The sequence below is a fragment of the Gymnogyps californianus genome, chromosome 22, assembly GCF_018139145.2.
Source record: "Gymnogyps californianus isolate 813 chromosome 22, ASM1813914v2, whole genome shotgun sequence".
Taxonomy (NCBI): Eukaryota; Metazoa; Chordata; class Aves; order Accipitriformes; family Cathartidae; genus Gymnogyps; species Gymnogyps californianus.
In genome coordinates, this window is record NC_059492.1 from 1,418,245 (window position 1) to 1,438,468 (window position 20,224).

General features: G+C 44.8%; 1 protein-coding gene across 1 annotated transcript in view; it reads right to left on the reverse strand.

Moving 5' to 3' along the window:
- Positions 1-20,224, reverse strand: part of HIVEP3 (HIVEP zinc finger 3) — a 66,869-nt gene that overhangs the window by 12,573 nt on the left and 34,072 nt on the right. Inside the window, exon 3 of the mRNA XM_050909864.1 lies at positions 8,448-8,623. Within this exon, the coding sequence (XP_050765821.1) occupies positions 8,448-8,623 (176 nt within the window). The remainder of the gene's footprint in view (positions 1-8,447; positions 8,624-20,224) is intronic.

The window sequence follows — 20,224 nt, forward strand, 5'->3', positions numbered from 1 at the left end:
ACACAAGGCGTAAGTCCCTTTTGTTCCTTTGCTACTGCACTGGGGTGGAAGAGGAGGTGCTGGCAGGGTTGTGCAACCTTTCAGGTGTTGTGCAACCTGAAAAAACAGTTGGGGTACACATTTGGGTTTGGGGGGAAGAAAAGTCCTGGATTCCTTTCAGCTGTGATGGTGCAGCAAAGAAAAATGGTAGGAAAGTAGGGAAGAGAAACACATTTCAATCTAGCATCACCTCCCACCTCATCCCAGCACACAGGGTCACCTGCCTGGAGGTGAGGAGCTCCTTAGCACCATGGGGCAGACTGGTACTACCAAAATGGGTGCTTGAGATGCCAGCAACGGGGAAAAACCCTACAATTACCCTCTCTCCCCAGCAGGATGGCTCAGATGCTCTGGCATGCACCAAAGTGCCAGGCAAAAGTTCTCTGCTCCCTGGAGCAGGAGGAGTCATGCATACCCTCTGAAGCCCCAGGGTCTGGCAGCACTGGGAAAACCTGCTGAAGAGGCTTCCTTGGGGCCGGGATGGAAAGAGCAGCCCCTGCAAGGGGGAGTCTGGGATGTGGGGGCATCGGTTACTGCTCTGAGACAGTGTGATGGGATAACTCGTGGGCATGCCAGCCTCACAGGACACCTCTCTAATTCTAACTCCCAAATTACAGGCAGGTTAATTAGACAGTTATTAACCCTGCTTCTATCCAAGGGAAACGCTGAACAAAGGGTAACCTTTATTGAGGGGGAAAAGGTAGGTAGGTGGAACTTAGAGAAAAATAAAGGGTCGGAGAAATAAAGAAAAAAAGTCCCATTTTTCCCTTTCCTCTCCCACACCTCTTTATGGCCTGTGCTGATGATGAGAGAAACCTGGGCCCTTGCTGAAGCTCCACCAAGGGCTGTTTAATCTCCCAGCAAAGCCCAGGAGCCAGCTGAGCACTCCAAATTCACTGCAGCAATATGATGTGCCATCAGCCTTCCTGTTAGCTAACGCTTGAGAGTAGTGCTGAACACGAGGCTTGTTTTTCTCACCAAAAAAAAAAAAAGAAAAAAAAAAAATTGAGGAAAATGAATTCTCACATTTTATTATAACCTTCAGCTGAGGACTGAGGTCCCTCAGCTGGTATCCTGCAATCCACAGAGTCCCCCGGTCCCTGAGCTGGGTGGGAGTATAGAGGGCCTCTATCAAGCTCTCCTCCCGCTGCTCCGGGTAGTATAAAGAAATAAGCAACTATTCATTGGAGCAGAGAATTACCCGTGACGCCCTCACATCTCAGAAGAGTGCCATAACCATCTAGCTACCAAGTTAGTTTCTCTTTAGCCCATGAATTATTTATTTAGCCCATTTTATACAAAATGGAATAGCTCCAACAGGACAGACCAAGAGAGACAAAGGCTGACTATATACCCTTGTGTATCTGGCACCCATCTAGGATGTGGATTCAAAGGATATTTAATAATTTAAATGCAGCAAAACAGCTCCAATAAGAGAGATTTATTATTTTTAAACTTCATGCCTAAATACCCTTAGCCCCATGCTTAGGACACTCAGGTATGAGGATGAGGCTAGCTTGGCTCAGGTCCTTGCTCCGAATCAGACCTCTCTTTCTCCACTTTGGACCAGGAGTTTTGCTGTGGACCCAAAGACACCCAGTCAGACAAGACCATGCTCTCATGGACACCTCTGGTTCCAGTGAATCACCATTGTTTTAAAGTGAAAAACTGTTTCACCGAAAAGTATCCAATGAGTCCAAACTGTGGCCTCATGGAACTGGAATTTAATTTTGGACCTAACTAGCAAAAAGACAAACTGACTCAGTCTGTTGAAATCAAACCCTGCTGCTGCTGCCTGTCCATCATGGCACATCACATCTTGGCTGGCAAAAATGATCCATCTTTGCTCAGTTACCACAGCAAAATCCCTAACTGGATTCCTTCCAATGATAATAAACACAAAAAATAAGTCCAAGTAAATGCCTGGTGTGAGCAGGGGGTTGTTGGTTAACCTATGGTCTGTGGCACCTCAGGAATTCAGCTGTGATCCCATGGTGGGAAGAGTCAGGAGGGGAGGTCCACCAGGCATTTTGGTGCTACCACATCCCCAAAACAAGCTCATAAATTCACTGTGCTACATGCATCTGGCTTTAGCGAAACCAGGAGGGCATAACATTAATTACTTGGGCGGGGGGGGAACGCTGAATGCAATGTTTTGGGCAAGACTGCAGCCACCTCGTATTCAAGGGAAGGACTCTGGTCCTCAGAGGCATATAGCGGCCACCTTGGCTACTTCAGATGTCTGGAGGCTGGTTATACACACAAGTCCTCCCTGCTGCCTTAGCTCCAGTGCTTTTTGCAGCGAACACACTATCCCTTTTGCTGCTGCAGGATCTGGGCAGACATGGGGAGCCCAGTCGGCTGCTTCTGCAGCCTGCAGCTCTCCATCCATCACTTCATTGCACCTCTGCTTTGACTCAGCTCCACCCTGAGCAACGGTTCGGGTTGACAAGCTCTGCCAGAAGCCATCAGTGTCACTTCCTTTTTTATTTTCTTTCACTGGAGGCAACTGTCCTTGTGCAAGGCAAGGCCATGGCTTCTCCTCTTCCTTCCTCACCGAGGCTGCCTGCCCAGGCGTGAGCTGGAAGGCACTGCACAGGCAATGCCAAAAACCCCTGTGCGAATGAGTTTATGCAAAATACCAAAGGACCAATTCATAGCAAGTGTTGCTTTCTCTCCCCTTCTATTTTTTCTACTCTGCTTTCCATCTTCCTTCATTCTCATTTAGTTAGATAAGGTAATACCCACACACGCTGATGAACAAGATAAGCCTGCAAAGCTCTCAGTGCAAATCCCCCTGGTGCACGGTCTATCCATGCACAGCACCCTGCACGCACACCAAGAAGGAATTCCAACAAAATAGGGATGCTGTTATCCTTTTAGGGAAGGGAGACTCATTGGGCCGGATTCTCATCCGACCTAAGTTTGCATCATTTTAAGGAAGTTAAAAGCTCAAGGCTTATTTACACCAGCTGAGAAGCTGAGTTACCATCTTGGGAGCAATTTGGAGGACAATGATATTTATCTTACCAGGGTTCTTCTTACAGTTTGTGTTTTTAGACCCCTTAATTAATGCTGGCAGGATTAAATGCTAAAGTCCTTCGGCAAATTTCCAGTAAAATCAACACCACTTTGCCTAAGTAAAAGCTGGATATGAATCCTACAAGGAAGGACTCACAGCTACTTGTTACCTTACAGAGTTCTGGCTCCCAACTTAAAAAAAAAACAAAACCCACATAGCATTGCTCCTCTGGAAACAGTGGAAAAAACATATTTGAAGGAACAAGAGAGAAACTGGCAGGCAGGGAAGATGGATTTAAATAGCAGAACAGCTATATTGAATCCTAAGCAGGTAAGTGGTCCTCACTAAGGATTGTTCACCAAAAAGTTCCCAGATTTGAAATAAACTGGCTATATTTAAATAAATTCAGGAATCAGTGGAAATTGTGACCCCACCCCAACTATTGCTGCATTGGAGGAGCACACGCAGTATCAGCACAGCTCTCTCATTACGCCTGCTTGTAACTATGTATTACCGGCTGCTTAAGCTCTTCTGATGTTGTGAGGTCTTATTCTGGACTTAAAGCAGCTTAAATACTTGTGTTGTTTTGAGAAAGCTAAAACTCTAGTGTTCCAAAAGCACTTAAAGCAGCTTAATAGGGACTAGAAGTGATTTCCCAGTTAAATTTAAAGAGGGAAATTAATTTTTCAGAATATCTATTATCATATTTTAAAGGTGGCAGAGTTAAAGCAAAACGTAGGGAACAGAAACATTAAGATTCCTGCAAAAATTATCCTGTCTGTATTGGGCATACACCATGCTTTCTATTTCTCCTATTAAATGTGAACAATTTAACAACAACAACAACAAAAACAACAAATGACCAACTGTTAAGTATTTTCATATTCCTCTTTTAAAATAATATGCAAGGAGAGCAACAGCTACTCTATAACTAGCAGACTCCCATTTTGCTGTGAGACGCACTCACACACAGAGAACCAGCCACAGGCCAATACTCTTTGTCCCAGATAAACCCTTGAAATAGGTTTTATGTGTGACTTAAATAATGCACAGGCCCTGATTTAGGTCTCAGCATGGAGATAATGTCCCCAAGTGAGACTCTATGAGAAGGAAAGCTTTAATTTATATAATTTATGGGGCAAAAGATTTCAATTTTTAAAAATTTTCTTATTATCTTTTATACTTATTGACTTAAAGATTAAAGGAGAGAATTTGAACATCTAGCCTGCCTGCCTGTATTGATACAGGCTATAAAATATTAGCCATCTTTGGGATCAAGACTATCAGCTTGCGTTAGCCGAAAACTAATCTTCCAGAAAGGTAACCAGGCTGGATTTGCAGATTTCAAAATACAGAGAATTAGCATATTTCCCATTGAGGTTTGTGCTGAGACTTAATACCTGCACTGTTTAAAAAAATAACAGCTAATATTTCACTTGAATTTGCCAGTCTTTTACTTTCAGCCCTCATTCCTTTTTTTTTACCTTTCCCTGGTAAGTTAAAGAGCCCTTTTGCTCACAGTGTTTCGTCTCCTGTCTGGACCACTGGGTCATTTTCTGTTCCCAGTGACACGTCTCACACCACATTGCGTAAGGGAGCAGGCAGTAAATTCTTGAGGATAACTCCGTCCTCATCTCATCAGAGGTTTGTGACATCCCAAGGAGCGGTGGAACCAAAGCCTCCTCCCAGCAGTGGCTCCAGAGGGATGCTCGGATCCTTTCCCTGTTCCCAGCTGCTAAGGAAGGGCCCCAGGACACACAAGGTGCAGGGACATTTTGCAAATCTATATATCAATCTGCCCTGCTATAACAGCAGTTAATTCTTTTGGAGCTTTCCGCCAGTTGGACCTGCTCTGTAGTTTCCAGAGGAGGCTTAGCAGAGCGCTGAGTCTGCTAGAGCAGTAATAATAATAAACTGTGCAGCCATAACCTTGCCTTTAAGGGCTGAGGGGGTAATGCATTTAATATATTAACATGTTCAATAACCTCAGTGGCTGTCATGTGCTGATTTAAGGAACTGCAAACTAATTTATTAAAGGAAGACTATGGCTGAGGACATGAAGAAGTCTGGTGTCTGGAAACTGTGAGTGGACTAGACTATCAAATGGATATCTTCAGCCAACAGGCACTGATGTCCTTTACACAAGCACCTTTTAAATTAATATGAAGCTCCTTGTCCCTTCTGACCTCCAAGCAAACGTAGCAGCATCGACACAGCAAGCTGCTCCATACACTTTGTCCAGAAATTTTAAGAAATCTTAAGTAATCAGGACGTGAGAGTCTGGTGTGAGTCTGAACGAGAACAGAAAATAGCTGTGGAAAAGGATAATGTCTGCAGAGGAGGGGAATCAATGTGCCAACACTGACCCACATCCCCAAGTCACCCAAGAGAAGGAGTGAAGAAAGGGGCTGTGCTTCCCTCGAGGGTCTGGAGATGAGTGACAAGGGAAGGCTGGTGGTTCCTGCGTCCCCTCTGGGAAGGTGGTCAAGTGAAAAGCTCTCCCTGACCTTCCTGAAAGGGAAAATTGTTAGACTGCAACTTTTTCTTCATTTCCTTCTCAGTAAGAAAAAAATGAAGAAGCTGCTTAACTTCTTTTAAACAACCTCTTGGAGGCCACAGTAACAAACCTCTTAGGAGAGCGCTACTACAGTGGAGGTAGAGACACCTCATTAAAGAGGCACGTTTATATCTGGTCCAGAAATGTAAAATCGAATAAATCTTTACAAACCAAATTTCCAAGACTGCTGTTTCCATCAGCTAAGTGAGCACACAAAAATCTCATTGATTTGCTTTAAAATAACAATAAAAAAATTTCCCTTTAGTTCTGTAACCCAAAGGAACAGCTTCGCTTACAGTGACAGAAATGCACAAAAAGCAGACAAGCAGCATAATTAATGAAAAGGGGAAAACATTTAAAGCTCTTTCTTTTGCGAAAGTTTTCCCAGTTCTTGGAACACAGATATGGATTTTCCAGGATGGGTGGGGGGAGAGCTACATTTTAACCAGATAAAGATCCTCATTAAAATAAATAATAAAAAAAAAACATTTAACTGCTTCCAGCCTACTTGAGAGTTTAGAGCATTAGATCATGCTGGAGAGAATTACCACAGCCAAAATGAAGACAGCTCCACAGATATCCCCCTTGAGTTTACGCTGAAAGCTAAAATTAACTTTGGAAAGCTGTTTTCTAAAAGAGCTTCAACTCAGCTTATATTTTTGCAAGTGCAGTCCGGTAGCGAGAGCTCCAGCTTCTCCATTCTGCAATTAACTGTGGTTGCAAAACTGCACACCAGGAAGGAGGATCCTAATGAATCAGGGCACAAACAAACTTATTCTAGACATCTGCAAAATAAGCTGTGAAACATCCAGTTCTGCAAACTTCCTGGACCTCCGGTTCGCACTCCATCACCAACAGCAATGATTCTGTAACTGGACTTTAACTGATGATTTTATCAGCACACAAGGCTGATCTTTTTCTCACTCTCCAGTAACTCTTCCAAACGTCCTTGTGTCTCCATCAGCAAAGCAAACAGCTTTTACCCAAGTGCTGCAAAGTTATGTGGAATATAAGCATGCCCACAGGACACAGCCAGGGCTCTAACTGTCACCCCCTTCCAGCAAAGAGCCATTTTCATGCAATTCCAAGTTACCATCATGCAACTATTTGTCCTGAAATCACTGATCTGGGGAAGTTCTTCCCCCCTCATGCATCCATAGGCAAACGGCTAGTTTTGCAAGGCAAATAGATTGTTTTGCATTCAAGTCCCAACACTGGGGTTTTTTTTTGAAGGAAGCGTTTCCATGCTACCTTCCTCATGCAAGTTTCCTGCAAAGCTGAAGAAGGGAAGTCCCTTGGAGGCAAGTGTCTATTTGCAGTGTGCAATCGGCACAGTCAGTGCTGACAGTTTGTGTGCTTCAAGGGAGCAGAAATGAAGAGCAAAGCAGCTAGAGAGATGGTGAAAAGGATGGTTTGATTGCAGCATCCTGAATAAAAGCCTAACAGAAGCATGGTGGAAAGCAAGGTGAAGTGACAGAAGAGGTTGAATGAATTCACCTCTCAAAGGAAAACCTCAGAACAAAGTAACAAAAGCAAGAGGGAAAGAGAAAGAAAATGAATCAGAAATAGCTCCAGGCTGGGAGGGAGAGAAAGAACCGTTGTTTGGATCTGCTGCATATGTCTGATGAGAATTTGGCCCAAATTCAGTATCACTTCCCCATGCTCCCATACGCCTAGTGATGACCAACACGTTGTTACCCAGAAATCACCCACCAGCTTTACCAACAAAGCCATCAGCTCCAGGCACTGCCCACCCTGAATCACCCAGTGTCCGGGTCACTTGTCTAGCACAGACATACCCTCCATTGGCACTTCTGGGTAAGCACATGTACCGCAGTCCACGCAGCACCCAGTGCCTCCTCCCCACACCCATGCCGTGCCACTTCCTTGGGTAGCACTGTTTTTTGGGGGTTGATGCTGTTCTTGAGTAATTAACTCTCCCAGCTGTGTCATCTTCTGAGATTTGCAATGATGGAGCTACAGACAACAGACATTTTATATTTATGTCAAACTATAATCAAGAACTGAACTTGACATCTTTATTGCAAGACTCGTTGCAACCAAAGATGGAGGGGAGATTTGTCAAACCCATGGTGCCAGACTCTTATGAGAAGTTAAAGGGACCTGGGCACCTCTGGCACTTTTGAAAACTTTACCCACAGTCTCTTGGAAGAGACTTTTTTTTTGCACGTGGTTTTCAATGTTCCTGATACAGTTCACTCACACACTCACTGAGGCAATGATGAAGGTCACTTGCAAAGAATATCTGGTGGTAGTGAGGTTGTGGATCATTAACGACTAGATGTCCTGGAATGGAGGTCTTTAGAGAAAAAGTCTATTGATATGATATAGAAAATGTCGAAGATACATGCAACTGCGAAGGATGAAAATGTGCAGCGCAAACAGATCTTGAGAGCACTAGCATAAAAAGCCACCCAAAGACTGTCTCCAGGTGCTCAGTCAGGGATGTTTGCCTGTACCCAGGAGATCCTACTTTCATTCTGGGGTGGTTTTGTTTATAAATCCCTGCCAGTGAAGCTGTATTTCAGGATCATTCCCTTTAAGAAGCACAAATAGGATGGTGCAGATGCTCTGCTGCAGGCTGGCACGTGCAGCCAGTGCTCTCCACCGCGCCACGCATCAGCTTAACACAGCACTGGTCCTCTTCTGAAAATTTCAGCCAATTTAAGACTCCCTCATCCCCCTCCCTCCGACTCCTGGGGTTTTCCAGACCCTGGGAAGGCTTTCCCTTCCCCTTCGCCAGCGCCCCCAAGAAGGCTTGTAAGTCAATATACTAAGCAGAGGAGCTAGGAGCTGACTGTCTCTTACCTTTGGTTTTAAAAGCAAAGTTACAGTACTTGCAGACATATGGCCTGACGTCTGTGTGCGTGCGAATGTGTTTCTTCAGCATGCTGGGTTTCTTGCAGCGAATTCCACACTCCTCACATACATACTTCCCTCTTCCACGGCCTCGCACATACACATACTCTTCGTTTGATTTGTACCTATGAGCAACAGGTGTCATGATAAAAAAAAAAAAAAAAAAAGAAGATTCCCACCTCAAAAGTAGTCACAACTTTCCTGGATTAATTCAGCATGTTATTGACACCACCAGTCTCATTTACCATTTGCTAGCTCTGGGTAATTAGGCTAAATTCAAAATATCTTCAAAAGCTTTTGCCCAGATGCCTACTTCCTCTTCTGGAATATGTTCTTATGTCCTACATCTGCTTCTCTGAACAGGCAATTAGCCCAAAGTCTGAGATAAGTCACAGGGTCACCCAAATGTCCTGATATTCCCCATCCTCAAACACAAACTGAGGCAGTCATAATAGTCTGAATAAGATATGTCACAGTCCAGCCTGGCTGCCCGAATAATCTCTCTCTCAGCCTATGCTGTGTTTTAAAATATGCACAGTCTGTCGCTGTACTATGCAAAGTACTGAGAAAATAGATCCTAGCTAAACCTCTTGTGACACAACCTTTCCCACCCATTGGGACAACAGCAAAATTCTTCCGAGAAGACTGTGATGCCACACTGCAAGTTGTGGTCCCTGCACAGACTCCTGCTCAAATGAGACACCCAGAATGGACACAGAGAAGAAAACATCCATTTTTAAAATATATTGCGCTAATACTAAATGTAAACACCGCAGACTCCAGGCTCTTTTATCTTTGGCACAATATCATGACTTAGGTTTACCCAAGAGAATGAGATTGGTCATCCTTCCTTCACATTGTATATTCATTTATTTTCTGTCCACGCATTAGTGCATAAGGAAGGCTACATGATGGGGGTTTGAAAAATATTTGTGAGACTGAGACAAATCATTTAGCCTCCTGCCGTTTAGCAAATGGAGTCTGTAATTTCCTGTGCTTGCAGCACAAGAAGAATAAGGTAACACGAAATTGGTCCCCTCAGATTTTTAAGAGGTCAAATTCTTGAAGTGTGGTACTTCCTGAGACTCATTTTTCTATCCAGTATGAATTATGTCTGGTCTTCAGAAATCTCCAAACATCCACCTTTGAAAATCAGGCCTTCTAAAGCATCTTAATAGGGGATCCAAAGACACACAACACCATCAGTCACCTCTTAGTATCTTCCCAATAAAGCCTATTCCAAACCAGAATGGTGAGAAAACAGCAGCCAGACTGAAGAGAAACTGAATAGAAACAGCAGCACTAGGAATAGCTTGAGCACTTAAATAAGTGAAGGTATAGTAAATCCTAAAAAACCTATGCATTTATAATGCAAAAAAAGAAAAAAAGATCACTTAAAACTGAGTAAAAAATACACAAAGATCATGAATTTAGCCCTGAACTGATAGGATGATAATGGCATGGTCTGCACAGGATGCATCCAAGAAATACATCCCAGTTACCCACAAGCGTGGATTTAAAAGCAGGTAAGTCACACTGCATGAACCTCTTCATCTTCCACCCAGGCAGAATGCACATGGCCTTGGCTCCATTTTGTTTCATTCACTTAGGAAGCGTACAGGTAATTTCAGTTCCACGTGGGTGTTTGGGGGACCTACTACATGCGAATTTCAGAATAATCTTCCTGGGTGCCACCTGGCAGATGTGAGCTCTGGACTAAACCCTTCCTCTCCTGCCAAGTCGTGTCTCTCTGCCTCAAGGTCTTATCTGTAAGAGGCAGGCTGAGCCATTTCTTTGCTTCATAGGAGAGATGTGAGCAGATGCTTCAAAGATGATGAGCTGCTCATGCATTAAGGTGATGAGGTCACAGATCTCCTATGCAGGTTCAGACACAGGCTAGAGAAGAGAGAGGGAAAATGGGTGTCTAGAGAGCCCCAATCTAGCCTGAAATACCAGTAGCAGCACCAGCATAACCAGGTCTTGGTGTCCAACAGCTACGTGTGGGGGAACAACTTGTATTTCTGTCTTTCAGCGTCAGCAGAAGTTCTCCAGACCGTAACCAGGGTCATCTGGTAGCCCAGATACTCTATTCTATCTATCTGCTGTAACTGAAGCTGCAGCAATGCCATCTAACTTGTGCCTTCCCTCCCCCCAAAAAACCCCAACACCAAAAACCCTTCATCACAAGGTTCTCATTATTTGGCCAGAGGGGACTGAGCTGGTATCTGAAGAGCACACATTGACTGCCAGCCTCCACCCCAGTATGTCCAGCTATGTCCGTTTAACCGTACAGATACCAGGGTACACACAATTATTGTTAGGGATGGCCAATGTCGCTTCTTCAGTCAGTCAGTGACTTAACACTAAAGCAGCAAAAGAAGCAAAAGGAACCCAGGAATCCTGATTTCTCTTCTTCTGTTCAAATTTGTATTTGAGGCTTCCTTCTCGCCCTCCTTTCTTTCTGTCATTATGCTGGTAATCACCTTGCCATTTAAAAGATGAAATTGCTCCTTTATCAGCCTTGTACTTGCACTCCCCTTAATTACACTCTCACATGGAAATCTCTAAGCAAGTTCTTTGTGTCCAACAGTCCCTTCGTCAGCCTCATTATAGCTATCGGGGCTGGCTTTTCCTGGATAAAAAGGGACACGTGATTTAATCTGAAATTAGACATTGCAGTTTATCTGACACTCTGTGAGACTGAGCCATCCTTCAACACAGATAAATTTTCTACAGCTCCCTGAGACCGTGTGTAAAACACACAGGGAGAGGAGAGGAGAGAAACAGAAAAAGAAAGGTAACCTAAAGAAATACCAAACCAAAGAAGAAGAAGAAAGCAAGGGAAGTGATACTGCCATAACATAGAGAAGGCTGCTGCAAATGCCATCTGTCTACATTGAAGGCTATAATATGTTTATGGAGATAATTACTTCAGTATGACGCTGGTTTCTCTGTGGATCTAATACGCTCATATGATTTGCATCAGAAAGACAAATCATTGAGAGCTCACTTCACGTGAAGATTTACCCTGGACAAAGGATCTTCCTGCTCTGTAACGTTTGTTGTAACCAGATCCCTCTAATATCCACAGTTGGAGTTTGTGTCAGCAAATCTGGGCTTCTCTTCCAGAGCACTGTGGAATTCATAATCCTGTAGTTAGCAGCTTAGACCTCCTACAGTGTCACAGCTCCCATCTAATAACGAGATGGTTTGAAACCCAGGAGGCTAACTGGCCACTACAAGCTCGGAGACTAATTTAGGAAATAGTTCTTTCAAACAGACACAAAAAAAGATAAAAAATCAGTTATTTGATGCATTTTTTGAAAGGTTATTTGCTGTGTTCTGCTAGCAAATGCATATCTGTTGAATTTTGTGCAACCACTACAAACACTTTTCAGAGAAAGAGGAACTGGCACAGCCATGGCAGCATCAGTGCTACGGTAGGCAGTACCAGATTCAGAGACTTGATGGCCCCAAAACAGGCCATCACTGTCAGGGTTCACAAGAAAACCAACAATAGGAAAACATGAACCTGGAGAAAGCTTTGTCTCAGCTCTTTCCCTTAAACTTAGTTGAAACCTAAATCCATGAAGCATTTATTCCTTTGCAGGCTTTAGGAGGCTTAGTTCTTAATATTTGCTCTTACAAATATCTGACTATCCTTTTTAGCCACAGACACTTTTTTTTTTCCTCAGCACTGTGAGCCACATCCAAAATCTTCATGTGGCTGAAAACCACATGATAAAACCTTGGAGAGCAGAGGGGGAAGGAAGTTTGGTGGTTCACAGTCAGGAAGGGAGAGCAGGTTTCTGGGGCACTCATTGCTTCACTATGAGACACAGTTGGGCTGAATCACCCCTTCTCTCCTGTTTTCTGCAACCGCCAGGAATTTACCTTGCCCTGCAAAGCCTTTGCCGATGTGACCTTGCTGGTCACAGCCTCAGCACAGCAGCTGCACTTATATTATTTGCAAGTCACAGGCAGGCAGCCTGATTTTGTGAATTTCCAGAATTTGAAGCTTGATAATGTGTTATGGTAAAGAACGCCCCTGGTTAGTTTTGCAGCAACTGAACAAGTATTTCCTTGACTGGTTTTGACATTTGTTAAACTCACTTGTTTGTTTGCTTTTTGCATTTCCGGTACATAGTAACAGGAATCAGATATCTGACCCCTTTCCTGAGCCGCTGCATTTAGGTCACAGTCAAGTGAACCGAGTAGCTCCAGTTGTTGCCTTTGGTGTAAGTCTTCTGGTTTTATTGCACATTTTGTCTGTCATCAGGCTGCCCACTCATCTGGCTTGGCTAAATCCTTCGGAAGTTCCTGACACTCTGCCCTGGTATTAACTAATCTAATTTATGTTTTATGCCACCTGCAAAATTTGTCAGATCACTGATAAATGCATAACTATTATAATGTCACTAATTACTAGTAAGTTTATGGCCTTTCTCACAGCTCCCTACTAGACAATTAGACGACTTCTTCCATGGCAACACCTGCAATACCCACTCTGAAACTACATGTGCAGCAGAAGTCATTAGACTTACCCATTGCATACCCTAGGGAAACACAGGGTGAGAGACCCTACAAGACTGCAGCCTATGTTAAGGATCACCACACACAGAGGTGTGTCCTTAAGACCAGACAGTTACTATGAAATCTCCCTTAACTCAAGCCAAGCTACAGCACAACAAACAGAAGGATTTCTTTACAAAATCCAGACCAGACAATGTCATTTCCAGGTTTCTAAAAGCATCTGTCATGGTTTAACCCCAGCCAGCAGCTAAGCACCACGCAGTCGCTCCCTCAATCCCTGCCCTGCTCCCAGTGGGACGGGGAGGAGAATCAGGAAAAAAGGTAAAACTCGTGGGTTGAGATAAGAACAGTTTAATAACTAAAGTAAAATATAATACTAACAATAATAATAATGAAATATAATAATAATAATAATAATAGTAATGAAAAGGAATATAACAAAAAAAGAAGAGGGAAAAAAAGAAAAAAAAAAGGAAGGAAAAAACCAGTGATGCACAATGCAGTTGCTCACCACCTGCTGACCGACGCCTGAGCAGCAATCCGCTCCTCCTGGCCAACTCCCCCCTGTTTATATACTGAGCATGACGTTCTACGGTATGGAATATCCCTTTGGCTAGTTGGGGTCAGCTGTCCTGGCCATGCTCCCTCCCAGCTTCTTGTGTACCTGCTTGCTGGCAGAGCACGGGAAGCTGAAAAGTCCTTGGCTTAAGATAAGCGCTACTTAGCAACAACTAAAACATCGGTGTGTTATCAACATTATTCTCACACTAAATCCAAAACACAGCACTGTACCAGCTACTAGGAAGAAAATTAACTCTATCCCAGCCAAAACCAGGACAGCATCATAAAACCTTCTAGTATCCCAATTTACCAGACAGGGATATTGCACCAAAATAAACAACGAGCTTCTGAAGAATGATACAGCAAGACAGAGAAAGAGCTGGGTATGGATATGGGAGGACCTGGCACTGAAATCCCCTCTTCCCTGTCTGAAGTAATGGATCTTTTGCAAACAGCACTTGCCAATCTCCAGTGAAACTGCGGAAGACAAATGTCTGAGCTGAATGAGAACCCACCACCCAGACTGGACATATGCAAAGAAGCCTGGTATGAAGGTGTTACTATGAACATCATCTTGCCTTTGAATTAGGTATCAGCAGCTCAAGTAAGATTTCACACTGGAAGAATTACACTATCCAAGATGACCATCTCACAGGCAGCAAACCTAGGGCTCCTTCTGCTTGGTAAAACATTGGGGCAGGGACTATTTTCTGCCACAGGTACAACACAGTGCCTGAAGCAATGGGACCCTCATTTTGAGTGGACTTTAATTCAGATAATAAATCAGGATTGATCCAAAGATAAGCAGCTGGTTTGGACTCATGGGGAACCTCACAGAGGCTGAGGGGTATTAAATCTTCCCTTAGCCAGCAACACATGCTGCTGGCATGGGAAAAGTGGCTGGGCAGCCACTGTGCCCATCCCCGCATGCTGCAAAGTCTCCAGGGCACGGGGCTCTTCACCGATGCAGAGGAGCTGGATGGATGTGCCCTATCAAGAGCCCTCCCTCTGTAGAACCATAGAATCAACGAGGTTGGTAAAAACTAACTATGATTGATAGTGGACAGCAGATTAAAATATTACAAACACAGCTCCCTCTCAGGACTGCTGCTGTGATCAGCTTCCTCACACATTTCAGGTTCACGGCTGCTTGTGGCTGCAGCATGGAAGGGCAAAGCAGAGAGACACTGTGACAAACTTGCCAACCACAGACACCTGGTGTCTGATTCGAAAACCTGCAGCTTTGATTATGTCTCTTCCTTACAAGGAGCAACAAGAAACACATGGAAAAACAGCACATCTCATCCCTGAGTTTCTGTGGCCATTCCAAGTTTGTTCACAGAATCATAGAATAGTTTAAGTTGGAAAAGACCTTCAAGATCATCGAATCCAACCGTTAACCTAACAGTGCCAAGTCCACCACAAAACCATGTCCCTAAGTGCCACATCTACACGTCTTTTCAATACCTCCAGGGATGGTGACTCAACCACTGCCCTGGGCAGCCTGTTCCAATGCTTGACAACCCTTTCAGTGAAGAAATTTTTCCCTATATCCAAATCCCCTGGCGCAACTTGAGGCCATTTCCTCTCGTCCTATCACTTGTTACTTGGGAAGAGAGACCGACCCCCACCTCGCTACAGCCTCCTTTCAGGTAGCTGTAGAGAGCGATAAGGTCTCCCCTCAGCCTCCTTTTCTCCAGACTAAACAACCCCAGTTCCCTCAGCCACTCCTCATAAGACTTGTTCTCCAGACCCTTCACCAGCTTCGTTGCCCTTCTCTGGACACGCTCCAGCACCTCAATGTGTTTCTTGTAGCAAGGGTCCCAAAACTGAACACAGCATTCCAGGAGCAGCCTCACCAGGGCCGAGTACAGGGGGACAATCACTGCCCGAGTCCTCCTGGCCACACTATTTCTGACACAAGCCAGGATGCCATTGGCCTTCTTGGCCACCTGGGCACACTGCCAGCTCATCTTCAGCCAGCTGTTGACCAACACCCCCAGGTCCTTTTCCACCGGGCAGCTTTCCAGCCACTCTTCCCCAAGCCTGTAGCGTTGCATGGGGTTGTTGTGACCCAAGTGCAGGACCCAACACTGAGCCTTGTGGAACCTCATACAATTGGCCTGGGCCCATCGCTCCAGCCTGTCCAGATCCCTCTGCAGAGCCTTCCTACCCTCAAGCAGATCAACACTCCCACCCAACTTGGGGTCATCTGCAAACTTACTGAGGGTGCACTCGATCCCCTCATCCAGATCATTGATAAAGATATTAAACAAAACTGGCCCCAATACTGAGCCCTGGGGAACACCACTTCGGACCGGCCGCCAACTGGACTGAACTCCATTCACCACAACTCTCTGGGCCCGGCCAGCCAGCCAGTCTTTACCCAGCGAAGAGTACGCCTGTCCAAGCCATGGGCAGCCAGTTTCTCCAGGAGAATGCTGTGGGAAATGGTGTCAAAGGCTTTACTAAAGTCTAGGTAAACAACATCCACAGCCTTTCCCTCATCCACTAAGCAGGTCACCTTGTCATAGAAGGAGATCAGGTTAGTCAAGCAAGACCTGCCTTTCAGAAACCCATGCTGACTGGGCCTGATCACCTGGTGTCCTGTACGTGCCGTGTGATGGCACTCAAGATGATCTGCTCCATAACCTTCCCCAGCACCGAGGTCAGGCTGACAGGCCTGTAGTTCCCCGGATCCTCCTTCCGGCCCTTCTTGTAGATGGGCATCACATTTGCTAACCTCCAGTCAACTGGGACCTCCCCAATTAGCCAGGACTGCTGGTAAATGATGGCAAGTGGCTTGGTGAGCACTTCCACCATCTCCCTCAGTACCCTTGGGTGGATCCCATCTGGCCCCATAGACTTGTGTGTGTCTAAGTGGTCCAGCAGGTCACTAAGCATTTCCCCTTGGATTATGGGGGCTTCATTCTGCTCCCCTTCCCTGTTTTCCAGCTCAGGGGGCTGGGTACCCCGAGAACAACTGGTCTTACTTTTAAAGACTGAGGCAAAGAAGGCATTAAGTACCTCAGCCTTTTCCTCATCCTTTGTCACTATGTTTCCCCCCGCCATCCAATAAAGGATGGAGATTCTCCTTAGCCCTCCTTTTGTTGCTAATGTATTTATAGAAACATTTTTTATTGTCTTTTACAGCAGTAGTCAGATTAATTTCTAGTTGGGCTTTGGCCCTTCTAATTTTCTCCCTGCATAACCTCACAGCATCTTTGTAGTCCTCCTGAGTTGCCTGCCCCTTCTTCCAAAGGTCATAAACTCTCCTTTTTTTCCTGAGTTCCAGACAAAGCTCTCTGTTCAGCCAGGTCGGTCTTCTTCCCTGCTGGCTCGTTTTTCGGCACATGGGGACGGCCTGCTCCTGCGCCTTTAAGATTTCCTTCTTGAAGATTGTCCAGCCTTCCTGGACTCCTTTGCCCTTCAGGACCGCCTCCCAATGGAATCTGTCAGCCAGGCTCCTAAACAGGCCAAAGTCTGCCCTCTGGAAGTCCAAGGTAGCAGTTCTGCTGACCCCCCTCCTTACTTCTCCAAGAATCGAAACCTATCATTTCATGATCGCATATGATCATATATTCATATATATGGAGGAAAGAAGAAAAGTCTAAACAACCACATGCTCCTATGAGAACAGGTGACACCTGACGGCTTCTATAATTTGTGTTTTTAAAATAAAATAAGATGTGGGTAATAGGATTGGTTTATGAAGAGCAAGAATTGGCAAGAGACAGTATGGACTGGCAGGTAAAGCAATAGATGAGGAAGGAGGAGACAGGAGCAAAATGAGACACCTTCAGATGCAGAACAGTGTAGCTGGACTGGCTAAGAGTCATCGCCATCTCCAGCTACTGCAGGTCTATAAAAGGAAACGCAGCTGGTACTCAGCTGTGAATTTCCCATATTTTGGGATAAACTTCCCTTCCAATCCAGCAGACATGGGATAAATTCACATTGTTACTGGTTACTAACACTAAAGGAGGAAAACTTACAGAATTACCCATACTATCATCCACATTAACTAAACAAATATAATTAAAAGTGTTGCTCAGATTTTCAGGGCCAGGTCCCAGGTGTGATTCAGGTCTTTGCAGAGGAAGTACCCACTAGATCAAGCAAACCAAAGCCAGGATTTACTGCTTTCCCTTCATGGACCACTTGCAGTTGGGACTAACAACTGCAGAAGCGTCCCCTGGACTCTGAAAGTCACCCTGGTGAGATTATGAGCCCACCTCTGTGGAAAAAGGTATGGTGTAAACAAACATGGTTGTGGGCTTCTCCTGTCCATCCTCCCCTGCCCTGTCACACTGAGAGAGGACATCAGTGGGGCTTGGGGGACCTGCTGAAAAGTGAAGGACTCGGCAGGAGGGCAGGAGCAAGGAGACATTCCTCAATTTTTGCAAGTGCTCTGGATGATGCCTTGGCAGTGTGACAGCCCACCAGCATTGGCACCAAAGAGCAGGCCTTGCCATGCTTTCCCATTGAAACGGGACATTACATCTCTGCATAAAGTGAGCAGGATCACATTCTGTCATGGGTAGCTGTGGGGCAGTGCGTTAAAACTCGCCTGTATTTTTTTTTTACGTAGAGATGACAGTGAGGATCGTCTCTAAAACCAAGCCCTTTGTGAAGAAGCCATGCCAAGCCCAGAAGAGGAACTTTTGTTCCAAGCGCAGAGCTGCTTTCCAGGCCCTAGGCTCTGTAAAACTTCTATCATCACCAAGCAATGAATATCGGTAGAAATACATAGGTTGGTAACTCATTTTTGTAGATTTAATTTTACTACATAAAATGGGAACCTCTTCACAAACACACTTTTGTGATCTTCTCTGTGTTACCAGTTCTGGACTTGCTGACATTTCATATTTCTGTCCCATCCACCTACAGAGCAGCACACCAACTATTTGTCACTTATCAGGAAATATCTTTATGAAATAGTTGGAAAGCATTGAAGAAGAATGCATTATTAGCAGATGGAAACCCCATTTGCCTATGTCAGGAGAGGTACCAGTCAAGGACATCCTGCTGCTGTTTTTAAAATCTACCAGAATTAATAATCTTTCTTAGAGAACTGAACAGGTAAAGTTACATGAGCACTGAATATTGTTATTTCTGTATCAAGTCATACCAAAAGCAGATCATACTTTTTCAAAGAAACCCTTTAAAGCATTTTGCACAGGAACGTCTTTAGCCTCACCAAAGTGCAGCACCTCAAAGGGGAAGATGTTGCTTATGATCATCCAGTCTGTTCAGGTAAAAGAGAAGTGATGATCAAAGAACCATCAGGTTTCTTGCATGTAAACCCCTTCTGTGCTGTGTGCCATGAGGTTAGCCATCGACTGGAGGACAGGCACACCATTCACGCAGTCACTAGCACACGTAAAGCACAGGACAGCATGTCTACTCGCATGGAAACCAGTACTCCTTGGCAGTGCTCGTGTCCCACAGAGCAAAACATCCTCTTGGCTTGCCAGCAATGCTGATCACCACGACTGCAAAATGCACGTCAATTCAGCAAGAAACTATAAAGGCAGCTTCAGGAATAAATGCATCCTGCTCGTTTCCTCTCTGGGGGAATCTAAGCATAGATAGGAGGAGGAGGAATTTTATGGCACTGCAAAAAAAAATGATCACACAGGACAGCTCAGGCCTAAGTCACCCTTTCTGCTTTTTATAATATCCCTGGTGGGTCCTCACAGCTCAGATTTTACCTAAGGCAATTTTCCACATTTCTTTGAATGGGAAACAATAAAGTGGGTGTATCCCCACAGTGTGCTCCTTGTGATCACAGCTCTGTCAGCACGACCTCAGTGGCACTGGGGCTGTGTGAGACATGCCAGCTGCTTCAGAAGTGATGCTAGCACCATGGGTGGTCAAGGCACTGTTCAAAAGCAGATCAGTGATTCGCCAGCCTGCCTACAGAAAATGAACACTGGCAGAGCCCATACATCATTGAAAAAAGCCACAGGAGTTGCTTCCTATAGCACCGCCCTGTGAGAAGGCAGCCAGACCACCAGGACGTGGGGAGGTCGGTGTAGAAACATCAAGTCAAAGGAAATCTCTCTTGATGTGATCACATCTGGGACACTGTGTTCAGGTTTTTGCATTTCAAAATTCGAATGGTGCCAGTAAACCAGAAAAAATGGGAGGGAAACAGCACCTCTGGTGAAGGGGATGGATGCAAAGATGAATTTGGGAGGAAAACATACAAAAAGTGAATGATTCAAGCATCGTACTGAACCATAGACAGTAAAAGGTCTAGGGACAGGCTAGATCTGGAAAGATGTACGTGATGGTCAGGATGGAGAGACATTTATTATTGACAGTTATCCTAAGAACTACAGAGTGAAACCAAGAGGTGGAAAATTTAAGCTAAATATGAAAAAAAAAATGGGCAATATCTTCAAGTAGGTTTACCCTGCACAAAACCGTGGCATGGATTTAAGTAGTATAACACTTTCTGCATGATCAGCCTTTAAAGCACCTTTCAGTGGACACAGCTTCTTGCTGCAAATTCACTGGAAGAGCTGATAAAAATGTTGACACCTCTGTAACACACACAGAGCAGTCTCCAGAGGTAGACAAACAGCCAGAGTGAAAGCAATACAGAAAATATGCATAAACAACCC